Here is a 27,253-nt window from a genome sequence, read left to right as displayed (position 1 = left end):
GTATGGAGTTTCCTCAAATTAAAAATAGAACTACCCTATGATCCAGGAATTACAATATTGGGTATTTATCCAAAGAATACAAGAACACTAATTCAAAGTGATACATGCACCTCTGTGTTTATAGCAGCATTATTTACAATAGCCACATTATTGAAGCAACCCAAGTGTCCATCAATTGATGAATAGACAAAGATGATGGTGTGTGTGTGTGTACATATAATGGAATATTATTCAGCCATTAAAAAGAATGGAATCGCACCATTTGCAATGACCTGGATAGAGCTAGAGAGTATAATGCTAAGCAAAATAAGTCAGAGAAAGAGAAATACCGTATAATTTCTCTCCTGTGAATTTAAGAAACAAAACAAGCAAGGGGTGGGGGGAATGAAAGGGAAGCTCTTAACTATAAAGAACAAACTGAAGGGGCATCTGGCTGGCTCAGTGGGAGGAACATATGACTCTTGATCTCAGAGTTGTAAGTTTAAGCCCCACATTGGGTATAGAGATTACTTTAAAAAATAAAATCTTATGATAAAAAAATCTTTAAAAAGAAAAAAAGAACAAACTGTAGGTCACCAGAGGGGAGATTGGTGGGGGGATGGGTTTAATAGGTGCTGAGGATTAAGGAGTCCATTTTAATGAACACTGGGTAATGTATGGTATTATTGAATTACTATATGTATACCTGAAGCTAATAACATTGACACTGTATGTTAACAAACTAGAATTAAAAAAAAAAAATCTTAAGGGGCATCTGAGTAGCTCAGTCTTTTGAGTGTCTGCATTCGGCTCAGGTCATGATCCTAGGGTCCTGGGATCGAGCCCCACATCAGGCTCCCTGCTCAGTGGAGAGCCTCCTTTTCCCTCTCCCTCTCCCCCTCCCCCTCCCTCTACTCATGCTTGCTCACACGCATGCACACTCTCGCTCACTCGCTCTCTTTTCGCTTGCTCTTTATTTTTAAAAAACAATAAAAACTTTTTAAAAAATGGAATACAGTTTTCTAATAAAGACCTGATTTATGTTGTGAAATAATAAATGAATAAAAATGCATCTAGTAAAGCAAATGTGATGCTAAAATATAAACTAACAGAAATGAAGGACTATCAAAATATGCTAAAACTATTGCATTTTAAATCATACAACTTGGGCAGCCCCGGTGGCTCAGCGGTTTAGCGCCGCCTTCAGCCCAGGGCGTGATCCTGGAGACCCAGGATCGAGTCCCACGTCGGGCTCTCTGTATGGAGCCTGCTTCTCCCTCTGCCTGTGTCTCTGCCTCTCTCTCTCTGTCTCTATGAATAAATAAATAAAATATTTAAAAAAAAATAAAAATAAAAAATAAATAAATCATACAACTTAAACCCATATTATTTAATGCAGAAATAGACAAATAGATCAATAGAACATAAAGGAAGATCAGAGGATCAGAAATATAGTTCAGTTTATATAGGTGGTTAATTCATGATAAGGATGTCACTTCATGAGGAAAGGATATACTCACTGATAAATGGTTTTGGAACAGTTGGGCTCTCTACCTCTGAGGGGAAGAAAGCTGAGTCTCATACACCAAAATATACCCTGGATAGAATAAAGTATGCCTTAACAATCATCAATTCATTTGCTCACAGTAACTTGAGGTAGTTTTAGTGTTGTTCCAAAAAAGACCCAGGATCATAAAGTTTTGTTTCAAGATACAAATAGGTTTTTTTAAGTTTTTATTTCAGAGAGAGAAAGAAAGTGTGTGCTCAAGGTGAGAGAAGGGCAGGGGGAGAGAGAGAAGCAGAGAATTTCAAAAAAAAAATTCCCCGCTGAGTGTAGAACCTGACACAGGGCTCAATCTCACAACACTGTGGTGATCTGAACCAAAACCAAGAGTCAGATACTTAACTGACTGAACCACTCAGGCACCCCTAAAGTACAAATAGTTTTATTTAAGTACTATTAACATGTTCAAGGACATACCCATGCAATGTATATTTTGTTGTTTTTAACAAAATGGGCTAATGTTACAGCCGTTGTTTTATTATATTTTTCCTTTAGCAGTATATGATAGCCCTCTCCTGATTTCTTCACGTATAGAGTTTCATCATCTTTCAAGGCTCTGTTGTGTAGTGTGGCACTGCTCCAATGTAACATAATTTAACCATTCCTGTAGTGTTGTATATTCAGATGTCATAAACACAGAACACTTATATTTTCACAGAGTCAGGTCTGAGAAGGTCCAGGACAAGATGCACATATTTTCATTTGAGTCATGTTAACTTTCTATTTAATCTGAATTTCAGAGTTTGGCTTTCAGTAGTTCTGTTGATTACATTAAAAGAAGGAAGTAAATGTATAATTTTCCTAACTGATCTGCGTAAGCTTCATTTTGTTCCCATTTCTACCAAAACATTATTTTCTGTTTATATAAAAATGAATAGTATTAAGTTGCTCTGGATGGACTTTGTATGGCTTAGGGATATATAGATTTATCCTTTTATCTGAAAGTAGTGTTCTTATGAAACCTTTCATACACCAACATGGTGTAAAGCAAAGAAGCAGTTAGCATTAATTTATATGGAAAAACAGAGTTCCTAGACCGAAAAAAATAACGTATTATAGGCTTTTCTGATACCTTAGGGTACATTTTGGGGTTTTTTTTTGGTTAGGGAAAGTAGATGCTGTTGTAGGTCTTTTTTTTTTTTTTTTTTTTTAAGATTTTTATTTTATTTATTCAAAGAGACAGAGAGACAGGCAGAGACACAGGCAGAGGGAGAAGCAGGCATCATATAGAGAGCCCAACGTGGGACTCGATCCAGGGTCTCCAGGATCATGCCTCGGGCCGCAGGCGGCACTAAACTGCTGTACCACCGGGGCTGCCCTGTTGTAGGTCTTTCATAAAAGCAAAGTGGCGTCATGTGAGCTTTTGAAAGTTGTAGGATGCCTGTATTTGTCTATTTCCATCCACCTTTCTTCTTGTAATCATTTGAGGAAAACTGAAGTAGCATATATTAGTAAAATAACCCTGGAAACTGGTTAACTTTTGCCATTGAATTCTAGATTGTATTCATGACACTTTTTATATTCTCTTCTTACCTTCAAAAAAAAAAAAAAAGGTAGGTCAAATATTTTCTTACTCTCCCAAAAAGAAATTTGAGAGCATATGAAGACAACTTCTTTTTCTGTGGGAAAGATGTCCTTGTGCTATTGAACAGAAATGTTGCGTGAAGAAATTATCTCCTTTGAGTAACCAAAATATACTTCTCTACTCCTATGTCTTTGTTTTCTAGGCAGCACAGTCAGTGCTGATTTCCTTATTTGAACTCAATACCCCAGAGTTTACGATGTTATTAGGAGCTTTACCAAAAACTTTTCAGGATGGTGCTACAAAGCTTCTTCATAATCACCTACGAAACACTGGCAATGGAACCCAGGTATCTTTCAGTTATTTTCTTGGCTATTAATGTGATATGATGGTTTCGCAGCAATTGCTTTCTTTTACATGAAGTAAACTTTTGATCCTAGTATATCTATTTTTTAGTATATCTATTTTTTATCTATTAGGCAGCATCTGCAGTATTAAATACTGTCCTGGAAAGATTACAGTAGTTAGACTTGTTTATGTTATAATTTGGTATATATGATTTGGTTGGTAGTGAATGGTGGTCAGGTATGAACAAGGAAAGCTAACCAGTCCTTATTTGAGGACCAGAGGGGGAAGACTTGGTTACCAAATAAGATCTGAAGAAGGTAGGGCTTTAAAAGGTATCTTCACTAACCCGTTCATGAGGCTGTTTGTCTATAGTTGCTTAAATACAGAATTTTGTTTTAGGGAAGTAAGGTCTGAATAAATGAAGCAATCCAGTGTTTACATACCTAAATGGCATGAATCATTTACATAATATGCCTAAAGAATTAAACTTAGGTTTTAAAACGACAGATCTTTGATCATGGATAAAGGAAAAATTACATGCACTTATGGCAGGCTTAAGGTAAAGTCAGGGTTAAAAACAATCTGAGAAAAAAAAACAATCTGAGAACAATTTCTTGGGACTGAAGTTGGTTATCTTTTTAAAAAGAGAGGGAAACTGGGTAGCGGGCATTAAGGAGGACATGTGATATGGTGAGCACTGGGTGTTGTTATACTATATATGTTGGCAAACTGAATTTAATTTTAAAAAATACAAATAAAAATAAAAGGAGAGGTAATTGTTTAATTATATCTTAAGAGGTAGGTAAATTAATAATACCAAATTTTACTTTGGTGTGTTTGTGAAAATTATTTGTAAAGCAAACCCAAGGAGAGGTAAAATTTGAATGATTGAAGGAAGGGAATTGGCTTAGAATGGGAAGCTAATTTAAAATTGTTAGTTTGCGGGGAGTACCTGGCTGGCTCAGTCCATAGAGTATGAGATTCTCAATGTCAGGGTCATGAATTCAAGCACCACGTAGGGCATGGTGCCTACTTTAAAATTATTTTTTTTAATTTAATAATTAATTAAAATAGTTTGAGATCCTGTTGAGTCTTTGAGAAGAAAGATGTTGACAATATTTGAGAGCAGGAGGTGGGTGAAGAAAACAAAAAAAAGAGGTAGATTTTTGAATGGGGAGAAAGTTTTTCCCTAAGAAAGCAGAGATAAGTACTTGAATACTTAAAATATTGACCTACAAATATGGCTTTTCCATATTGTTCAACTTCTTGATTGCATGGCTTCCTTAAGAGCCTTTTAGTTGAACTTACCTATCGTATGATAATATTTATTTGACTACTCCCGTCAGGGTTCCATGGGGAGTCCTTTGACGAGACCAACACCACGTTCACCAGCCAACTGGTCCAGTCCTCTTACTTCTCCTACCAATACATCACAGAATACTTTATCTCCAAGGTAATAAAAGGGTTATTTTCCATCATGGCTTGTGTTTGCAGATTCTCGTTTCATAGACCACAGACATTAATATAATTCCACTTGATTTCCACTTGATTTGAAAGGTCTTGACACATAGAAACTTAGCAGATACAAAACTTTTTTTAAGTTCATTCCAGAACTAACCCTTTAAATGAAAATAATGCATAGGATATAAAAATTTTTGTAAGTGAAAAGAAAACCTACACAGCTTTTATAAATTACTGCTTGAAGCATTAAATGTCATAGTTCTATTACTCAGATATGCTTATAGACAAAAACATAAAAACAGAGAAGAACAAATAAGGAAAGGCTAAATATAAAATGGTCAGGGATGCCTAGGTGACTCAGTAGTTGAGCATCTGCCTTTGGCTCAGGGCATGATTCCGGGATCTGGGGATCGAGTCCTGCATCAGCCTTCCCACAGGGAGCCTGCTTCTCCCTCTGCCTATGTCTCTGCCTCTCTCTGTGTGTCTCTCATGAATAAAAAAATAAAATATTTAAAAATAAAAGAAATGGTCATATATTTGTCTTAGAAAAAAATGTGTCTGTGAAATTGGTCTTTAATGTAAAATATATAAGCTGTGTAAAATTTTCAGACACTTGTGCAGTTCAAGCATGGGCTGTATTTCAGATGAGGTTCTTGACTCATTAATAGACTAATATTTTTTTCCCTTTTCTTGGCCTTTTAAAAAAATAGTATGCATAGTAGTCATATTTATTAACATAGTTATTAACTTAATTTTATTAGCCATGTATCATAGCTGCTTCGTAATATTTATTACAATTATAGGATACTTCATCAGCATCTAAGGAAGAAAAAAAGATTGCAAACTTAACATTTAGCTTGTTTATTCCTTGTTATATATGTGTAACGTGATGGCTAAATTCCAGCTTCAGTTGAGTTTTAGAATTTGACTATAAAAATGTCAGTAACGTGTATTATGTTCAGTGTTAAAACTTCTCTGCCTTCCTATAAATTTGTGAAAAATACATTTATCTTTAAACTATACCATTATTATAAGTTAATCACAGGAGTTGGCAAACTTTCTGTAAAGGGACATATGGTAAACATTTCAGACCTTGCAGGCCATGCAGTCTTTGTTGCCTTTACAATGTCTGTTGTTACAGTGTGAAAATAGCTGTAGAGGATGCCTGAATAAGTTCCAATACAATTTTATTTATGGGCACTGAAGTAAGAATTTTATGATTTTCATGTGTCTAGAAATGTTATTTTGACTTTTTTCTCAACTGTTTTTTGTTTGTTTTTTGGTGGGCAGCAAAGCAAAGTTTATTGAGCAGTAGTAGAGTTCAGCAAAATTTATTGAGCGATAGTACAAAGCTCCCCAAGAGGGAGAAGACCCCAGAGGGTTCTCTCTCAACTATTTAAAAAGTAAACATTTTTAGATTGGAAGGGTCATGGTTTGCTGACCCCTGGTTAATCAGAACATTTTTGAAGGTAACAGACAAACCAATTGCTAAAGGCTATGCACCTAGAGTCGTTGTAAGCTGCCCTTGGTGGGTAGACTAGGGGACATACCGTAACCATTTATAGTTGTCAGGTTTAGTTTGGTTTTGCTAATTATGCTTTGGGGAATCCTACATAATCTCAAATGTGTTTGTGTTTTAAAACTATAATTAGTTGTCATCTTTTTCTTAGTGCATTTGATTATGACACCGAAAATATGAACTCTGAAGATATTTATAGCTCTCTTAGAGGTGTCACTGAAGCAATTCAGAATTTCAGCTTCCGTAGTCAAGAAGATATGAATGAACCATTGAAAAGGGATTCTAAAAAAGACGATGGTGATTCCGTGAGTATTTGAAAATTCTTTCATTGCAGGCTTTTCCATTAAGAGATTTCTTTTTAAAGATAGCTTTATTTATTTGAGAGAGCGTGCATACACACTTGAGCTGGGGGAGTAGAAGAGGGAGAGAGAATCTTAAGCAAGCTCCACACCCAGTCAGGAGCCTGACACAGGGCTCAATCCGATGATCATGACCTGAGCTGAAATCAAGAATCAGACACCTAACTGACTGAGCCACCGAGGTGCCCCTCATTAAAGAGATTTTTGTTGGATCATTTGTGTTTGTTTGTTTTAAACTTTGCTTTTTGTCATTTTCAAATGTAACTTTTTGGGGGTCAGTCACTCTGCAAGCATTCACTGAGCATCCACCACATGCCAGGCACTGTTTTGGGTCTTTGATTTTACAAGGCAAAGTCGCTGCCTTCAAGTTCCTTATAAATGTTCAGATAGAGATGAGTACTTTTGAGTTTTAGGTTAGAACATAAAGTGAATCTATTTTAGATTAATTGGTCAGGGAAGGCCTAAGTCAGTGGCATTTGCATCAAGAATAAATTAAAAAAAAAAAAAGAATAAATAAAGCCATACAAGATCTAGGAGAGAAGAATTGCATAAAAGAAGTGGCAAGTGCAAAAACAGTTAGATGGAATCAAGTTGTGCATAGTTGGAAACCAGATGAAAGGCAGTGTTGTTGGATTGTTGTGAAAGAGTTGGAGGGTAGAACATAAGCCAGATAGGTTTTTATTTTCTCATTAAGTTTAGTGATAGAGATTTGCATCATCAGTTTGTATGGCTCCAATTGAGAATGTTAGGACCCATTTTTCTGACATTGGTAAATATTGTTCAGTTTGTTGCTTCTGCCATCATACAAAGAATAGTTGTTTTTTTAGTTGGGGAGGGGGAGAAAAGAATAGTTGTTGTTTTATTTTTTTATTTTTATATATTTTATTTATTTATTCATGAGAGACACAGAGAGAGAGGCAGAGACACAGGCAGAGGGAGAAGCAGGCTCCATGCAGGGAGCCCGACGTGGGACTCAATCCCGGGATTCCAGGACCACACCCCGGGCCAAAGGCAGGCGCTAAACTGCTGAGCCACCCAGGGATCCCCAGAATAGTTATTTTTTTACACTGTTAATTATTTTTCTCAAAACAAGCCATTCCACTATTTCCTATGGAATCCATGGTTCCTCAGTGTTTGTAGAATTGTAGAACATTGTAGTACTTCAGCACATCTCTAAAGGACTTTCTCTTCTGCCTTCCTTACTGCTTTCCTGCTGTTTTTTCCCCATGCCTATCTGGCAGATGGCCCTACTAAATTGGATGCCAGAAACCAGCTTACTACTCATATCTGAGGTTCTCCACCCCAAAAGCTATATGAGGTAACAATAATAGCTTAATAATAAAAGTCACTGTTTGAGACATTTTTCCCTCAGAGATAGCAGAGTGCAGTGTGAGGAGCTCAAACAGTGGATTCTGGCTGAAGAATTTAAACAATTCCAATTCCTGGCAGTTATTAACTTGTTAGATTATTTTATCACTTCTAAGCCTCAGTGTCTTCATTAGAAAAATGATGATATTACTGCCTACGTTAAAAGTTACTATAATAAATTATATGACTCACTATATAGCTACATCCAGTTGCTTGTTTGAACTTCTCATCTTTTTCCCTAGAACTCTTCCTTTCTGTTTCAGTTGATAGCAGCCCTAATTGCTCAGCCAAAAACTTTGGACCAAAGACTTGTCCTTGTTTCCTCTCTTTGTCATCCTCCATACTCAGTCTGTCAAGAAATCTGTTAGTTGTTTTCAAAATATATCCAAAACCCATCCACTTCCCATCACTGCTATTTTAGCTTGAACTATCATCATCATCAATTCATTTACCTGGGTTTTTAAAATAGGTACTGCCTAATTGGCCTTCTTGATTCTGCCTGTTGGTCTCCTGTCATCCGTTCTTACTCCTCAACTTATAACTCTGTAGGCGGTCCCAGACTATAAGCCAGAGTCTCCTGTTACCTCTCTGGCCTCATGTCCTACTACTTTCCCCTGCTCCAGCCATACTAGCCTCCTTGCTATTTCTTGAACTTCCTGGGCATGCTTTTGCTTCGGGGCCTTTGTCTTGGCTATTCCCTCTGTCTTAGACATCCTTCCTCAGATAGCTCCATGGCTGATTTCCTCAATTCCTTCAAGTCTGTTCAAGAGGCTTACTCTGACCACCCTATCTGATCTGCACCCTCTTCCTCCCACCACAACTCTCATGGTCCCTTTAATCCTGCACTGTCTCCCATACACCAGTCACCTTTTACTATTCCATATACTTTACTTGTTCTTTATGTTTGTAAATGTCTGTTCCCCCCACTAGAATAAACGCTGAAGGTGGACATCATTCTCTCTTTTGTTCACTAATATATCCCCACCTCCAAGAACAATGCATGGCACACAGAAGGGGTAGAGTAAATATTTGAAGAATATTTGTAAAGCACCTAAGTAATGGCTTAGCACACAGTTGCTGTGAGTAGACAGTGACAATGGTGATATTGGTAGTTGTAATGATTTTCATAATAGAATTAGTATCAGTGTTAGTATTGATGTTTTGATAAGTATGTTAATGTAATCAAACTGTATCAAGCATTCTTTCAAAAGTTATAGTCCTTAAGGCCTTTTTTTTTTTTTTTTAACAGCAGGCCTTTTTAAAGAAAAATTGATTCTCTTATACTTAATTGACATGCTTTCATTGTATAATTTACTACCTTAATAATGGAATCTGGCAGATTTTAGTTCTGTGTTGTTATTGAAAATCCTCTTATAACTTTAACTGGCATAGAGAAGCCTTTGGTAATCCCACTGTATATTGTTTGGTCACACCATTAACAGGGGAACTATAGGAATCATTAGAAACAGCATTCCTTTATGGTTCTTATTTGCCCTCACAGCTGTGGGTTTGAGGTGTTTATTTTTACATCTTTACTATAAGATTTGACATTTTGAATGTTCAATTTTAACTCATCATGTTAATTCCCATTACTTAATTTTTTCAGAGGTTTATTGTTAACCTTTTTAAAATAGACTTTGAAGCAATAGGGAAACCTCTTTTTAGAATTTTTTTTTACATTTTTTAATTTAAAATCAATTTGTCCTTTTAGAATTTCAAAGAAATATTTTAAAATGAACTAATTTGCAAGATGCTTGGGTATCTCAGTCTGACTGAGTAAAACGTCTGACTCTTGATTTCACCTAAGGTGGTGATCTCAGAGTCGTGAAATTGAGCCCTGTATCGGGCTCCATGCCCAGCATGGAGCCTGCAGGGATTCTGTCTTCCTCTCTCTCTCTGTCCCTCCCCACCCTCCTTCTCTCAAATAAGCAAATAAGTAAAATGTTTTTTAAAACATAAATTAATTTGCTATACCTTTTCCTCCCCATTAATAGATGTGTGGTGGTCCTGGGATGCCTGACCCAAGAGCAGGAGGTGATGCTACTGATTCAAGCCAAACAGCCCTTGATAATAAAGCTTCATTGCTCCATTCAATGCCTGCTCACTCCTCTCCACGTGCTCGAGACTATAATCCATATAACTATTCAGATAGCATCAGTTCCTTCAATAAGTCTGCCCTCAAGGAAGCCATGTTTGATGATGATGCTGACCAGTTTCCTGATGGTAGGTTCTGGGTCATATTTTGTCACCTGTGTTTTAGAGGACTGGGAATCAATGAAGCAAAAGAAATTGACATGCTCTTTTATTATAACCCCCTAAGAAGTAAGAAGCTTTGGGATGAGAATGTCTCTCCCATCTCGTAGGAGCTCATTTCTAGTGATTTGGTAGTTTTCTACCCCAGAATGAGAAACAGGGTAATCCTGAGATCATACTCAAAATCAGGAAAACCTTACTGACCGCTCAACTGCTCAACTGAAATCAGTTGTAGCCTATAAATTTAGTTTATCTTTAGACACAATTCAGTCATTAATTTTTATACCAGCATGACAAAACCTTAGAAAAACTACCCATTGTTTATAATAGCCCTTTAATAAACTATGAAATCATAAACTCTGGTAAGATGCATTCAAGACCAGATGTGAAAATCTACCATTAGAATTTGGAGCCAATTTAGGACTAGCTCTGGTACTTACAGTGACTTATACCAAGGATGTGGGACTAGCCCTAACATTCACAGTGGCTTGGAACATGGGCATAGGACTAAGTTCTAACACTTACTAAGCTGTACGGTCTATTTGGTTGACTGTCTTGAGTGTCACTTCTGAAAGAGGGTGCAGATATACTACTACCTACTCTTCCAATTACAGTATGCAGTTAGGTTTACAAAAGATGTATAAAAACTGATACAAAGTACAATACATTGCAAATGGTTTAGGTATTTTTAATAAGGAATTACATTTTTCCTGTATGAATTACATAATTCTTTTTTTTTTTAATTGAAAACTCTAGTATAAAGCAATAGATAACTATATATGGGTAAATTTGAAAGTCCCCCCACCTTACCAGCCTCATGATACTATACTTAGGAAGTTTCTGATTTTCCTTTGTTCCTCCAGTGTTGCTGTCAGTGAACCTCTTTCTGCATAAACTTTTATGCACATACGTAAGTAAGAGATTCTTAGAGATATAATTTCTCAATTAAGGGATATGTAAGTTGAAATTTTGAGAGTTACTACCCAATTACCAACTCAAAACTCTTGGCTAGTTTAGGTAGTGCTGATTTCCCTACTGGCACAAGATGTTCAGATGTTTTAAAATTTTGTCATCATGATGGATATAAGGCAGGCCGCAGGCCATCCTAATGAGCATTTCCTTAATACTAGGAAGACTGAGTAGTTGGATATCAGAGATTTTTTAATTTTTGTAATTAGGTAAGTGGAAAAAATCCCCACTTTTATTTCTTTGATTACTGATAAGGTTGACGAATCATGTTTCTACCAGTATGTCATGTTAAAAGTCTCAGTATATCACAATTACTACAAAGACAAAATTATGACAACTTGCCAAACTAAGTCCAAATTACATAAGGGTGTATAAAATTGCCAAAATGATTCACTTTGGTGTGTTTTGATCTGTCACAAATAGTTGATTCTGTTGCTGAGGTTTAGTCACAATAGCAGCAAACAGGAAGGAGTAAATTGGACCTAGTGTGAGTGTGTCCTTTAAACCCTCCCTTGTTGCAGCAGCATGGTAAACTGAGACCTGGTATTAGCAGCTTTAATTGTTCTTAAATTATTTATGTACAGAGGTCACAAACTGGGAGACCAAATTGTTTCCACTGACATTTCTTGCCTTGGCTGCGATATATATATATATATATAATTTTTTTTATTTTAAAACAAAAGCTTAAAAGATAGGGATATAGCACATAGAACTTTTTCTTGTGCTATAAGTAAGAGTAAGCTGTCAAAAAAAAAAAAAAGAGTAAGCTGTCAAACTGATGCTCCATCGCCCCAAATACTTCAGGATATACTTTCTATAAACAAAGACATTCTCCCACATATAACCACAATATCCTTTTTTTTTTTTTTTTTAACCACAATATCCTTATCCAAATCAGGTAATTATCATCAGTACATTAATAACCGCCTGCCCCATTAGAGTTTTGTCTAATTGTCCCAATGATACCTTCTAGCCAGAGGATCCACTTCATAATCTCACATTGCATTCAATCATCGTGTCTCTGTAGTCCTCTTCAGTGTTCAGTCTTTCCTTTGTTCTTGTGACCATGGCACTTTTAAAGATCAGAGACCAATTATTTTGTAGCATTTCCCTCAATTTAGGCTTGTCTGATGTTTTCTCATGATTGGATTCAGGTCATGTGCTCTTGGCATCAGTGTCCCAAAAGTGATAGTGCATTCTTCAGGTAATACATGATTTCACTTTGCCCTTTGCCTGGTGATATAAACTTGGTCACTTGATTATGGAGGTAGTTACTAGGCTTCTCCATTGTGAAGTTACTCATTTTGTAATTAAATAAGTGTTTTGTGGGGAGATACCATAAAACTGTGTTAAAATGTATTCATTTAGGGGATCCCTGGGTGGCTCAGCGGTTTGACGCCTGCCTTTGGCCCAGGGCGTGATCCTGGAGTCCCGGGATCGAGTCCCGTGTCAGGCTCCCGGCATGGAGCCTGCTTCTCCCTCCTCCTGTGTGTCTGCCTCTCTCTCTCTGTCTATCATGAAATAAATAAATAAATTTTTTTAAATGTATTCATTTAAAAAGTTTCATTTATATATTTCTAACAGTATGAACTCGTGGTTTACATTGTACTCAATGGGTTATAATTTATAACTATCATTTATTTTGATGCTCAAATTGTCTTTGATTTGACCTGTTCTTTTGATATGTCCCCATCCTTGCATGCTGGAATGACAAAATATTGTTCTGTCCCTGCTTCAGTTCTGGAATCAATAATTTCTTCAAGAATTGATCCTTGGTTTCACTAAATGGAAAATGGTCTTTAAAGGCTAGAGTCTGCCCACAAGGTGTACTTACTGCTAGTGGGCTATCACTATTCCCAAGACTTCTCAGTGGCCAGAGCTAGGGAATGTGTGTGTATGTATGTGTGTATATGTGTACACACACTAATTTACATGTATTTTATTCATCAAAAGCTTACATAAATAACTCCCAATTCCAATTTAGCACCATAAGATTAGTTCTAGTTTCCTCCTTTCTCATATTGATAAACTCCCTTTTTCCTGACACTGAGAAACCTGCCTTCATTATCTTTAATATATTTACTTACTTGATCAGTCCTCCTCTATGCAACCAGTTTTCCATCTCTGCCACTACCTCCCTACTTGCACAGATGTAATCCTTACCTTGGTGGGCTCTGACAGGTCACACCTGGTCTACCACTCCTGTGGATACTCTTCTTGCCATCGCTGAGCTCTAAAATTCCATACTTTCACGTGTAGAAACCCTGCTTACTCTGCTCAGGAATCTGTGTCCCCAGGCCTGGTCATTTGTAATTTTGATGAATGGAAAAATCTCTTCATTCATGAGGCTGTTTTTGTTTTTGTTTTTGTTTTTGTTTTCTCCCAACTGCTTATGTTAGAGTTAATTAGTATACCACAAAGCCAAAATTGTGACAGCTTAGCAAGAATACCCATTATTGACTGATTCTGTTTTCCTTTAGTAAAGATCATATGTTTTCCATTTGTTAAAGAAAACACCTTTAGAAATTATATAACTGAAATATAAACTGTATAGAATATTTTGAACTTGAGAAAATTACTTCTTCGCAGCAAAAAAATAATTTCTAATTGATTTCTGAAACATAAGACAGCTTTTTATGTTGAACACTCTTGGAAAATGGATAAGCCATCAGTTAAATAAAATAGTTGCTCGGGACGCCTAGGTGGCTTAGTGGTTGAGCATCTGCCTTTGGCTCAGGGCGTGATCCTCGAGTCCCGGGATCGAGTCCCACATTGGGCTCCCTGCATGGAGCCTACTTCTCCCTCTGCCTATGTCTCTGCCTCTCTGTGTCTCTCATGAATAAGTAAATAAAATCTAATAAATAAATGGTATTTGCTCTAAGCTTCATATAGCAGTCATTTATTATTTATGTTCATTTTTAAATTTGAGATAGGGAAGACCTTATTTGACATTATTTTATTGTGAACATAGCAAACATTACCCATTCCTTTTAATTTTATTAACCTCCATTGGTCTTTTGATTTTCCTTCCATGTCTGCCCCAATGCAAAATTTCTCCCCATTTTTTTGTTTTTAAGCACATAACTTGGGACACCTGGATGGCTCAGTGGTTGGGCATCTGCGTTTGGCTCAGGGTGAGATCCTGGAGTCCCAGGATCGAGTCCTGCATCAGGCTCCTTGGGGGGGGCCTGCTTCTCCTTCTGCCTATGTCTCTGCCTGTGTGTGTGTGTGTGTGTGTGTGTGTGTGTGTGTGTGTGTGTCCCTTACGAAGAGACATCCGTAACTTTTGGCAGGAGATAATTATTTTGTTCAAGTCTATGTCTTTGCCTCTGTGTGTGTGTGTGTGTGTGTGTGTGTGTGTGTCCCTTACGAAGAGACATCCGTAACTTTTGGCAGGAGATAATTATTTTGTTCAAGTCTATGTCTTTGCCTCTGTGTGTGTGTGTGTGTGTGTGTGTGTGTGTGTGTGTCTTACAAAGAGACGTCGTAACTTTTGGCAGGAGATAATTATTTTGTTCAAGTCAGAATTTCTATAAACTTTTTTTGAAGTTCTGAGACTTATTTATTATGTCTCTTATTCAGATGTTTCTGTACATGTTACAGACAAATACATTAGTGATAAATTTTTCTAAATTAACAAGTCCAGGCACCTGGGTGGCTTCTGGGTTAAGCATCTGCTTTTGGCTTGGATCGTCATCCCAGGTACTGGGATCAAGCCCTACATCAGGCTCCTTGCTTGAGGAGAGCCTGCTTCTCCCTCTCTCTCTGCCTGCTGCTTCCCTTACTTTGCTTTCGCTCACTCGCTCACTCTCTCTGTCAAATAAATAAATTTTTTAAAAAAATTAACGTAAAAAAAAAATCCCCTAATGACTACATCTAATCTAATAATGATCTTTGTAAAGTTTACCAAGGACTATACTACTACAGAATAATATCGCTACTGAAGATGATTCTGTTATTCAAGGAAGACTCATATCAAAGTTTGCCAATGAAAAGAATATCTCATGTTTTCTCAGCACTGCAACAGAAATATCAGAATTGTGCCAATATTTGTCACAAGAACACAAAGAAAATTAATATTAGTGAGTTTATTGTATTCTAAGCCCAGATCTCATGATCGTAGGAAGTCATAGTCTCTTCCCATTTTACTCCTAAGAAAACTGAGCCTCCAGAGTTAAGAATGTGTGTCTACTTCACAAAGGAAGGGTAAGAGGCACAGGCTTAATGGGATTCCAGAGCCTTTTCTGTTCGCATGACCATGATGCCTGTCAGAAGAGGAGATACAGTTGGTTACACTTTAATTGAGTACTTTAGGTTTATCTCATTTTGTATCATATAAATCCATTTATGACAAAATATGTTTTCTTTGGCAGAAATTACTTTCCTGTCATCTGTTCAGACCGTTTTATGTCAAATCATTTCTAATTATCTCCTTAGAGTAACTAAAAAAGCCTATATTTATGGAGAAAAGAGCTGCATTCCTTTGAAAACATTTTTTTGTGAATTCCCTTTATTGGGCTGAAATAAAATACACTCTTACCAGAACAATCCTCTGACATCTGTGAAAGTCTGATAACGTGACTTTTATGAGGTTTAAAGAGATGGATGCATTTATCATGCCAGAGTAGCTGCTGTTAAACCAGTGATACTGTTCCAGTGTTGGTCTATATAATGAAATTATTGTAAGACAGTTTTTATCCTCCAAATTAAGATGTCATCTTTGAACTCAAGATGTTCTTCTTTTTCATAGTTTGCTCTCCATTTTATAGAGGTTTTCTCAAAGCCCTAATCTGGTTCACCTTAGTGATCATTCTTTCCAGATTATGTCACATTTTTAAGCTCAAGAATTGCATTTTGTGCTCTGTGTATGAGGTTGTTAGTGCTCAAATTGTAGTTCCATGAAAGTTGGCATACTAAACTTCCTTTTTAATAGTGAATGTTGTCACTACATTTTAATTCAATTTCCCTTCCCTATCATCTGTTAGTTATACTCAGTTGAATTCATCTATTCTTTTTTTATTTTTAGAGAGGAAGTAAGGGAAAAGGGGGAGAGGGAGAGAGAGGATGACCTGAGCTGAAATCAAGAGTGGGGTGCTTAACAGACTGAGCTACCCAGATGCCCCTGAACTCATCTATTCTAATAGTTTGGCTTGCTTTCCTTTCCTCAAGTTTCTGAATCCCCCTAAGTAAAATATAATTTCTCTTTCCCTACTTATATTTGTGGGTTCTGTACAACCTCTGTCAGGCCATTCTATCTCTAGGTCCGTGGCTAACCAGTTGGCAGGATGAGGCACAGTAGCTTCTCTTTTTATGGACCAGTAGTGAACTATTCAGCAAACTGCAACCTCAAGGTTCATTTTTGAAAAGTGGGCTCTTTCCTCTTGAGCCTTTTTTGTTATAGTAACAGTTATCTCCCAGATTCCAGGTGCTCAAGCCTTCTCTGTCCTATTAGAATCAGCATATGTGGCAGCCTTTTCCTACAAAAGGCCAGCATGTTCTTGCCAAGCGGACCTACAGACAGTATAGCTCCATGGTGTCAACTGGAGATTCAGGAGAGAGAGTGACCATAGGTGTACCTTCCAAGCTCAGGCCCCATATCCTGTGTTTATTTTATTCCAGAGGAGTTAAGGAAAGGAGTCTGTGGCACAAGCTCAGGCCACTGTCTGCCCAAGTCCCAGAAGGGCTGAATTTGCTATGTATTTTACCACAAAAGAATTTATGAAGAACTCTCGTACTTTGTATTTTTTTTTTTTGGTACTTTGTAATGTTTTAATATGAACTTTGGGCTGTACCTGTCTTTCCTACAAAAATTACTCAAAGCACTAGAAGTGTCCTTTGACATTCATAGAACTCGTGAGTTTGTGATAATACTTCAAAAAGAATGAAAACTCTTTGATAATCACTGGGCCCAACCCTTGACTCTGAAATTTAAAGGGAAAATAGTATTGTGCCTCTTCTATCAGACTGTTTCCCAATATTCAAAGTAGCTCTGACCGAAAAAGATACTCTCCACGGAAGAATTCCTGCCCAATTTTAATTCCTAATAAAATAATTCAACAATAATCAGTGGGTGAAACCATTACTTGGGACGCCTGGGTGGCTTAGCAATTTAGCGCCTGTCTTTGGCCCGGGGTGTGATCCTGGAGTTCCGGGATCGAGTCCCACATCAGGCTCCCTGTGTGGAGTCTGCTTCTCCCTCTGACTGTCTCTTAAAAGATTGATTGGGGCACATGGGTGGCACAGTTAGGCAGCTGTCCAATGTTTGGTTTCAACTCAGGTTGTGATCTCAGGGTCATGACCTCCAACCTTGTGTCGAGCTCAGCCAGAGACTACCTGAGATTCTCTCTCCCTCTCCCTCCACCTCCCCTGCTTCCCACCCAGGGTGCCTGCTTTCTCTCTGTCTTAAAAAAAAGAATATGGGGGAACTTTAATGGTGAAATTGAGTTGTCACCACTTAAATCCAGTGGTCGTTATTGATGTCACTAAAAATGGAGTAGCCAAATATTGCAAGCCTTCTGGCATGACACCATAAAAACATGTACCAATGTATGTAAGGATTAAATGATCTATTTGCCACTTCTAAAAATATTTCAGAAAACAAGTGAGGAGGGACAAAGATGACTGGTAAAATCTTGATAATTGTTAAATCTGGGTGAGGGATATATGAGGGTCTGTTAAGTATTTTCTTTATGTGAATTTTCATTATAAAAAGTTTTAAACTAGAATTGATGTTTTCAAGATGACAAAATAGAAAATTAGTCTTTTTTTTTTTTCTTAAAACTAACATTGCCTCATGATGTTATAAAGTTGATCCACATACTCATGAGAGATGACCTATAAGTTACAGAATTAACATTATGTCTTCTTGCCAGATCTTTCCCTAGACCACTCTGACCTGGTTGCAGAGCTGTTGAAGGAGCTGTCTAACCACAATGAACGTGTAGAAGAAAGAAAAATCGCCCTGTATGAACTCATGAAACTGACACAGGAAGAATCTTTCAGTGTTTGGGATGAACACTTCAAAACAATATTACTTCTATTGCTTGAAACCCTTGGGGATAAAGAGGTAAATGGCAGGATGTGTAACTAAGAACCACTCTTTCCTGTCTGGGATTGCCCACCCCTGCCTGTAAATCAAGAGCTGCACAAATTTGGAATTTGGGAAAATCAGTCTCTTTTACTGCTACTTCTTGTGTGAAATTTTCATTATGAGTACATTTTCTTCTAAATCAATAGCTCAGTGATTTTGAACAAGTGACAATGGGAAAAATGAAAGGTTGCTGATAGTATTTTTATAGGAGAGTACAAGTTACTTGTTTTGCATATTTAAACTACTTGTTCAGAAGTGAAATTTCCTTTTTCAGAGGATGTTGCTGGTTTTTGATCTCTTACAACTATAAAAAGTGTGATACAAGTTTTCAACTAGAGATGTGAAAACTTAATTATGTAATATACCATATACTTTGTGCAGTTGTCTATGACTTATCCCTGCCCCAGTGTTAAGACCCTTAAGTTACAGAAATGGAAAATTTAGGTCATTGTCTACAATCCAAAATATTAAAAACATTAAAATATTTCTTCTTAGCCTACAATCAGGGCTTTGGCATTAAAAGTTTTAAGAGAAATCCTAAGGCATCAACCAGCCAGATTTAAAAACTATGCAGAACTGACTGTCATGAAAACATTGGAAGCACATAAAGATCCTCATAAGGAGGTAAGTTACCTGACCATTAAATTATTATTTTATTCTCAGTACTTCTGATATTATTTCATGAAATATATAAACACTGTTTGAAGAATACCCTTAAAGAATATGTCATTTCAATCAAATGAACACTCTGATGTTCCAGATAATATCTGATGGACATATAATTAATTTTTTCTATGAAATGAATTATGGTGATATCATGGTCTTTAACCTAAAAAAAAACCCAGCTTATTTTAGGTGACATAATCTTGATTTCATTTTTGGATTTTAATTTGACTTACAGTTTTCTACTTTGGAATTCACCAATTGTCACTGTCCACTTATCAATAAGAATTTGTTGGTTTGAAATAACTAATGAGGGGATCCCTGGGTGGCGCAGCGGTTTGGCGCCTGCCTTTGGCCCAGGGCGCGATCCTGGAGACCCGGGATCGAATCCCACGTCGGGCTCCCGGTGCATGGAGCCTGCTTCTCCCTCTGCCTGTGTCTCTGCCTCTCTCTCTCTCTCTGTGACTATCATGAATAAATAAATAAAATCTTAAAAAAAAAAAAAAAAGAAATAACTAATGAAGATAAAAATCATTATTATTTTAAAGTGATAAAGTATTAGGGTGCCTGGGTGGCTCAGTCAGTTAAGCATCTGACTTTGGCTCAGGTCATAATCCCAGCCAGGGTCCTGGGATCAAACCCCACACTGGGCTCCCTGCTGAGCAGGGAGCCTGCTTCTCCCTCTCCTTCTGCCCCTCCCCTTGCTTATGCTCTCACTCTCTCAAATAAATAAACAAAATTTTAGAAATTTTAAAATTAGGGGCATGGGCGGCTCAGTGATTGAGCATCTACCTTTGGCTCAGGTCATGATACTGGAATCCTGGAATCAAGTCCCACACACCAAGCTCCTCGCAGGGAGCCTGCTTTTTCCTCTGCCTATGTCTCTGCCTCTTCAAGTGTGTCTCATGAATAAATTAATAAAATATTTTTTAAAAATTTTTAATAAAGTGGTAAAGTGCTCATAGAAGCTAGATGTCTGTTCAAAGTTTATTCAATAAATGACAGCTTTCCTGAAAGAGTCCTATAAATCTGTCTCATTTATCTTTTTATTTATGATTGTATAAATTTTTTTTTTACTTTTTAAGCTTTTATTTAAATTCCAGTTAGTTAACAGTGTTATATTAGTTTCAGGTGTAAACTATAGTGATTCAGCTCTTCGATACAATACCAATGCTCATCACAGCAAGTTCATTCCTTAATTCCCATCACATATTTCACCCATCCCCTCCCTAATCTCTTCTTTGGTGACCAGTTTATTCCCTATAGTTAAGGGTCTGTTTCTTGATTTGTCTCTCTCTCCTGTCTCATCTCTTTAGAGTCATAATATTCCCACCACCACCGATGACATTAATGACATAACCATGAGGATTTTTATTAAGTCTCAGAAATAATTAGAAAAGGAAATTTCAAATAGAAACTGCAGTTCCAAGAGAAAGCCCCAGAGCAGTAGCATTAGATGCCTCTGGTAGAACCAAGACGTAAGCAAAAGAGGTCAAAAAAGCAAAGTTAAAAAATAGCAATGAAACAAAATAGATCAAAGCTAAATGTAAAAGCTGAAACTATCATGGGTGTAAATCTTTGTCATCTTGGATTAAGTAGTAATTTCTTAGATGTAACACCAAAAGCACAAGTAGCTAATAACAACAACAAAAACATAAATTCGACTTTATCATAATTTAAAACTTTTGTGCTTCAGAGCACCCAGCTGGTTCAGTTGGTAGAGCATGCAACTCTTGATCTCAAGGTTATAAGTTCAAGCCCCACATTGGGTGTAGAGATTACTTAAAAATAAAATCTTTTGGGGGCACCTTAGTGCTCACTTGGTTAAGCATCCAACTCTTGGTTTCAGCTCAGGTCATGATCTCAGGGTCCTGGGTTCCACACTCAGCAGAGAGTCTGCTTGAGATTCTCTCTCCCTCTGCCCCTCTCGCTTGTGCTCTCTCTCTCTCTCTCTCTCTCTCTCTCTCGCACTCTCTCTCTCTCTTAAGTAAATTTTTTAAAAATAACATTTTTTAAAATAATAAAATAAATAAAAATATTTATGCTTCAGGGGCACCTGGCTGGGTCAGTCAGGTGTAAAGAACCCTTACAACTCAACAAAAAAAGGGAAATAACCCAATTAAAAAAAAAAATAACCCAATTTAAAAACAGACAAAGGATGGGGGCTCCTGGGTGGCTCAGTCAGTTGAGCTGCTGACTCAGTTTGGGTTCAGAGCATGGGATCAAGCCCTGTGTCCAGCTCTGTGCTCAGTGTAAAGTCTACTTCACTTACTTTCTCTTTCCCTCCGCTTGCCCCCCCTTTCTCTAAAATAAATAAATGAATTTTTAAAAATAGGCAAAGGAGGGATCCCTGGGTGGCACAGCGGTTTGGCGCCTGCCTTTGGCCCAGGGCGCGATCCTGGAGACCCGGGATCGAGTCCCACGTCAGGCTCCCGGTGCATGGAGCCTGCTTCTCCCTCTGCCTGTGTCTCTGCCTCTCTCTCTGTGTGTGTGACTATCATAAATAAATAAATAAAAATTAAAAAAAAAAAAGAAAAAAAAATAGGCAAAGGACCTGAATAGGCTGTTATCCAAAGAAGATGCACACATTAAGCACAATAAGCACATGAAAAAATGCTCAGTTATCGGTATTCATTAGGAAAATACAACTAAACCCACAGTGAGATACCATTCCACATACACTAGAAAGAAAGACCATAAGAAGTGTTGGTGAGGGGATCCCTGGGTGGCACAGCGGTTTAGCGCCTGCCTTTGGCCCAGGGCGCAATCCTGGAGACCCGGGATTGAATCCCACGTCGGGCTCCCGGTGCATGGAGCCTGCTTCTCCCTCTGCCTGTGTCTCTGCCTCTCTCTCTCTCTCTCTCTCTCTGTGTGACTATCATAAATTAAAAAAAAAAAAAAAAAAAAAAACAGTGTTGGTGAGGATTTGAGGTTCCTGGCTGGCTCTGTTGGAAAAACATGAGGCACTTGATCCTCGGGATCTTGAGTTTAAGCCCACATTGGACATAAAGATTACTTAAATAAACAAATAAATCTTTAAAAAAAGGAAAGAAGTAGTATTGATGAGGATTTAAAGAACCCCTCTGGGTAATTTAGTTTTCAAAAGATATGACTGTAGGTCTTGTAGAAGAATGAGTTATAATTTTTTTTAAATCTACATGGGTTTTTATTTTGATTTTTATTATTCAGCTGTTTAGTAGTGGAACATCTATAGTATCTTGCTGAAGGTTTTAAAAACTAATATTTGTAGTTTAATCATCCACCTTCTGACCCAAATAAGATAAGATCTGGCATCTCTATTTTTACAAAAGATAAAATTGACATTCTTTAGGCATTACATCTAAAATTAGCCCTGGGTCTTCTGACTTCCAGTGTATTTGGTACCTCTCTTAGTACCTTTCATAGATTGAGATCATAAGTGAGAAGGTACTAAAGTAGAATCAAAGGAATAATTTTGGGGTGCCTGAGTGGCTCGTTGGGTAAGCATCTGCCTTCGGCTCAGGTCATGATCCCAAGGTCCTGGGATCAAGCTCATGAGTCTGGCTCCCTGCTCAGTGGGGAGCTTGCTCCTCCCTCTCCCTCTGTCTGCCACTCCCCCTGCTTGTGCTCTCTCTCTGTCAAATAAATAAAATCTTTTTTAAAAAGTCCACAATTTTTACATGACCTCAAGACCATCTCTAGAGATTACAGATTCTACTAAGATAGACAGCCAGCCTTTTCTTCTCTTCATTGCACAGAGTCAGCCCTCCCCAGCCCCGGTACAGAAGGAAAGAAAATCATTATGAACAGAAGAAGGAATAGCATGTTAATTTGATAATCATTAATGAGGTGGGGTTTTTTTTAAGATTTTATTTTTAAGCAATCTCTTCACCCAACATGAAGTTGAACGCACAACCCCAAGATCAAGAGCTGGATGTTCCACCAACTGAACAGTCAGGCACCCCAAGATTATTTGTATCTTATTTTGTTAATAATGTGATGGAAAGGGCATGAGTACTCCTGGAGTTGAGGGTACTGATAATGAGCAGGGTTTCAGCTTGGCTGTTGTAGATGACTCCTTGGCACCTTATAGTCTAGATAAACGGAGCCTCCACCACCCAGTACAGCTAGACCACAGTATGATTTAAAAATTGCGTTAGCCTGGGGTGCCTGGGTGGCTTGGATGGTTAAGCATCCAACTCTTGACTTCACCTTAGGTTATGATCTCAAGGTTGTGAGATCTTGTCCCACGTGGGACTCCACACTGAGCACAGAGCTGCTTAGGATGATTCTCTTTATCCCTCTCTCTCTCTCTGACCCTCCTTCACCGTCCTCTCTCTCAAAAACAAGACACAACTGCATTAGTCAATATTAAGAAAACACAAAAGAAGGGAGAATATCTGGAAGAAATATTTCTCCCCATATATCCATTCTGGCTTCAGAAGTTGGGCAACTTCAATATTTTGCCAGCCCTGTTTTATCTGTACCCTCACTTTTTGTGTTTGCTTATTATAGTAGTTTCAAAGGAAGTTATAGGTATCTTGTTATATTGCAGGTTTCATGAAGTTTGTACTTCCAGGACACAGTATAACATTTAAAAAATTTACTCCCAGCTTACTTTCCTCTTTGTTTTAGGTGGTAAGATCTGCTGAGGAAGCTGCATCAGTGCTGGCCACTTCAATCAGTCCAGAACAGTGCATCAAAGTGCTTTGTCCTATCATCCAAACTGCAGATTACCCAATTAATCTGGCTGCAATCAAAATGCAAACAAAAGTGATAGAGAGAGTATCCAAGGAAACCCTTAACTTGCTTTTGCCAGAGATTATGCCAGGCTTAATACAGGTGAGAAACAAAACTTAGAGAAATAAATGATGATACATTTGGGATTTGGTTATTTTAGGCACTTTGTAGGCAACAGTAGTGGTATGCCAAGGCCTTCCTGCTGTCTTGAATGTTCAGAGCAAAGACTTAGCTCTGTGTGTGTGTGTGTGTGTGTGTGTGTGTGTGTGTGTTAAATATATACATAATATAAAATTTAATGGTAATTTTGCCATTTTTCAGTGTGTAATTCAGTGGTTTTAAATACATTTATGATGTACAACCATTACAACTATCCATCTCTAGAACATATTTCATCATCCCAGACAGAAACTCTATACCCATTAATAATTCCCTATTCCCTCTCCCCATAGCCCCTGGTAACTTCTATTATACTTTCTTCTGCTTTCTAGGTTCCTCATGTCAATGGTATCACACAGTATTTGTTCTGTTGTGGCTGGTATATTTCATTTAGTGTAATGTTTTTAGATTCATCCATGTTACAGCATGTATTAGAATTTAATTCATTTTTTATGGCTAAATAGTTTTCATTAGTATGACTACAATTTATCCATTCATCTTTTGATGAGTATTTGGGTTGTTTCCCTTTGTTTTAATAACATAAATATTGCAATAATATATATATATATATATGTACATATATATCTAGAAGTCAAATTCCTAAGTATTACTGGATTTCTCTCCAAAATCGTTATACTAATTTACGGTCATAAATGTAATGTGTTTTTTTTCTATGCACACAAAGCCTTCCACATAAACATTTTAATAATGGGATCATATTTTATAACATGTTTTGCTTAATCATAAATTATTAACTTTTCCATCCAATAAATTATATTCTATAATGTAACTGAATGACTATTATATAGTGTGTATATTAAAACCACTCCTTAAAAAAAAATTAAAAAAAATAAAAAATAAAACCACTCCTTAAGAGAAATAATTGTTAATTTCTTCATGCATCCTTTGTATTATCTTTGACTCTGTTCTAAGCTTAATATTGCTCAGTAAATTGTGGGGTCCTTGAATATGAGATCCAAATCTCTTCTTCGTTCTTTGGTACTGAAAAGAGAATGTACGTGATATGTGTGTATCATACATATAATGGGTACTGAATGAATTTTTGCTGAGTGAATAACTTAGAATAATGGTAGGGATGGTACAGATCTTGACCTTGCTTCAGCCTGAATTGTAGGAGTACCTTACCTACCAGGCCCAGTTTTGCTTGAGTTTAGGTTTTATTCGATAGTGAAGCGCTCTTGGGCTTCCTGCAGCTGAGTGTTTTAGTAAAAGGTTCATCTAGAGACTTTACAGGGCAGGTTGCAAAGGGGCAGCTTTCCAAGCTAAACAAGGTAGAACCTGATAAGGCTAATAGTGGAGTGTGGAGGTGTGGAAGGGGAAGAAGAAAGAGTGTAGGGCACATTTCTGCCAGCAAAGGTAGAAGGGTTAACTTAACCTCAGTCACGAAAGCTTCCTCTCCTTGATACGCCTGCGATCTCATCTTTGAGCCACATCTTTGGTCCCTGTTGAAATGGTGCTTTTTCAGATACTTCTAGTTAGGAGTGCTAACAAGACTTTTCTCCCTAGGGTTATGATAATTCTGAGAGCAGTGTTCGGAAAGCATGCGTCTTCTGCCTGGTGGCTGTTCATGCGGTAATTGGTGATGAACTAAAACCACATCTCAGTCAGCTCACTGGCAGTAAAGTAAGTAGTGATGCCTTATTCTAAAGGTGATGACATTGATACATTTTTAAATTTTAATTCTTTGTTGTGTTAAAGGATGAATTTGTTATTCAACTTTAAGTCAGCCTTGAGCATCCAACTCATTCCTCCTGCCGTTTGAATTTTAACTGTTTCTACGTTCACATGGGTCACTCAGGTGAAGTCAAGTAGGGTACATTGCTGTGAAAGAAGTGCCTGCAGCCAGCTGGTTCCTTTCCCACTTCCACACCCAAATCCTTACCCCCAAGGACTGTTTAAGAATAATTAGTGGTTGGGGTGCCTGGCTGGCTCAGTTGGTGAGGTGTGCGACCCTTGATCTTGGTTGTGAGTTCGAGCCCCACATTGGTTATAGAGATTACTTAAGTACATAAGTACATAAATAAATATCCTTTTTTAAAAAAAAGAATAAAGAGTGGTTTTACATATTCATGGATTACTTTATATCTCCCAAAATGTGGAATACTTGAACATTTCTTAAACTTTCCCCTATGAACTATGATAATCAAATATTTGCTGTCCTTAAAACTTAAAAAAAAAAAGAAAGAAAGAAAGAAAAGAAAACATAGGGGTGCCTGGCTGGCTCATTGAGAAGAACATTACTTAAATAAGCTTTTTTAAAAATGTTTTTAAAGACTTAAAAAAATGAGTCTTGCTTTTCCTTATTTCTTTAATACCTTTAATACTATCAAACATTGAAATTCATTCTACAAGGTGAGAACAGACTATGATTATTGAATTGTTGCTTATGAACCAGTTAGCAGGAAACACTAAAGAGTTTCCCAAAACCCTAGCAATTATCATTACTATGATCAAATTTCTTTTTAAAATAGCAGGAAGGCAGAGAAAATACCTATAAAGCTCAGGTTAACCTTATGTTAAATACCTGTGTAAGTTATAGATGGATTAAAGCAGTGGTTCTTAATCTGAGTTACCGACCACTTGGACATCTAGGTACTATCTCATCCTTTTTTTTTTTTTTTTTTTTTTAAGATTTTATTTATTTATTCATGAGAGACAGAGAGAGAGAGAGAGGCAGAGACACAGGCAGAGGAAGAAGCAGGCTCCATGCAGGGAGCCCGATGTGGGATTCGATCCCAGGACTCCAGGATTATGCCCTGGGGTGAAGGCAGGCACTAAACCGCTGAGCCACCCAGGGATTCCCTACTATCTCATCCTAAGAAAAATAAATAAATACAGAAAATTTTACACGTAGTCTCAGAGGATTCATTGAGTCCCTGAATCCTATGGATGCCAGGTTAAAAACCCTTGGATCAATGAGTTAATGTTAAAAAAGCAAACTTCAACAGCATAGTTTTCTCTCTCTCTCTTTTTTTTTTTTTTTTTTTGTTATTTTCTTTCCTTTTCTTTTTTGTTTTAAAATAAACTCTACACCCAATATGGGGCTTGAACTCAAGATCCTAACATCAAGAGCCCCACATGCTCTACCAACTGAGCCAGCCAGGTTCCCCAACACAGAGGTTTTCAAAGACAAAAAAAATCTCAGCTTTTGTAATAAGCTTAAGTTGTATCCTGATAATGTAGAGATGTCTGTGAAAGAACTAAAATTCAGTACTTTGTCAAGACTTTTAGCTCTAGGAAAAAACTGAGGGTTATTGGA

General features: G+C 37.3%; 1 protein-coding gene across 42 annotated transcripts in view; it reads left to right on the top strand.

Moving 5' to 3' along the window:
* Positions 1-27,253, top strand: part of CLASP2 (cytoplasmic linker associated protein 2) — a 177,633-nt gene that overhangs the window by 147,019 nt on the left and 3,361 nt on the right. For all 42 annotated transcript variants that reach the window (XM_077865949.1, XM_077865947.1, XM_077865945.1 and 39 more), the window contains 8 exons: positions 3,271-3,414; positions 4,760-4,866; positions 6,545-6,698; positions 10,115-10,343; positions 18,215-18,408; positions 18,928-19,056; positions 23,710-23,916; positions 25,501-25,617. In XM_077865949.1, coding sequence (XP_077722075.1) covers positions 3,271-3,414; positions 4,760-4,866; positions 6,545-6,698; positions 10,115-10,343; positions 18,215-18,408; positions 18,928-19,056; positions 23,710-23,916; positions 25,501-25,617 — 1,281 coding nt within the window. The remainder of the gene's footprint in view (positions 1-3,270; positions 3,415-4,759; positions 4,867-6,544; positions 6,699-10,114; positions 10,344-18,214; positions 18,409-18,927; positions 19,057-23,709; positions 23,917-25,500; positions 25,618-27,253) is intronic.

Source organism: Canis aureus, chromosome 22 (assembly GCF_053574225.1).
Source record: "Canis aureus isolate CA01 chromosome 22, VMU_Caureus_v.1.0, whole genome shotgun sequence".
Lineage (NCBI taxonomy): Eukaryota > Metazoa > Chordata > Mammalia > Carnivora > Canidae > Canis > Canis aureus.
The sequence above is the reverse complement of the archived record's forward strand: the minus strand, read 5'-3'. Positions and strand labels throughout refer to the sequence as shown.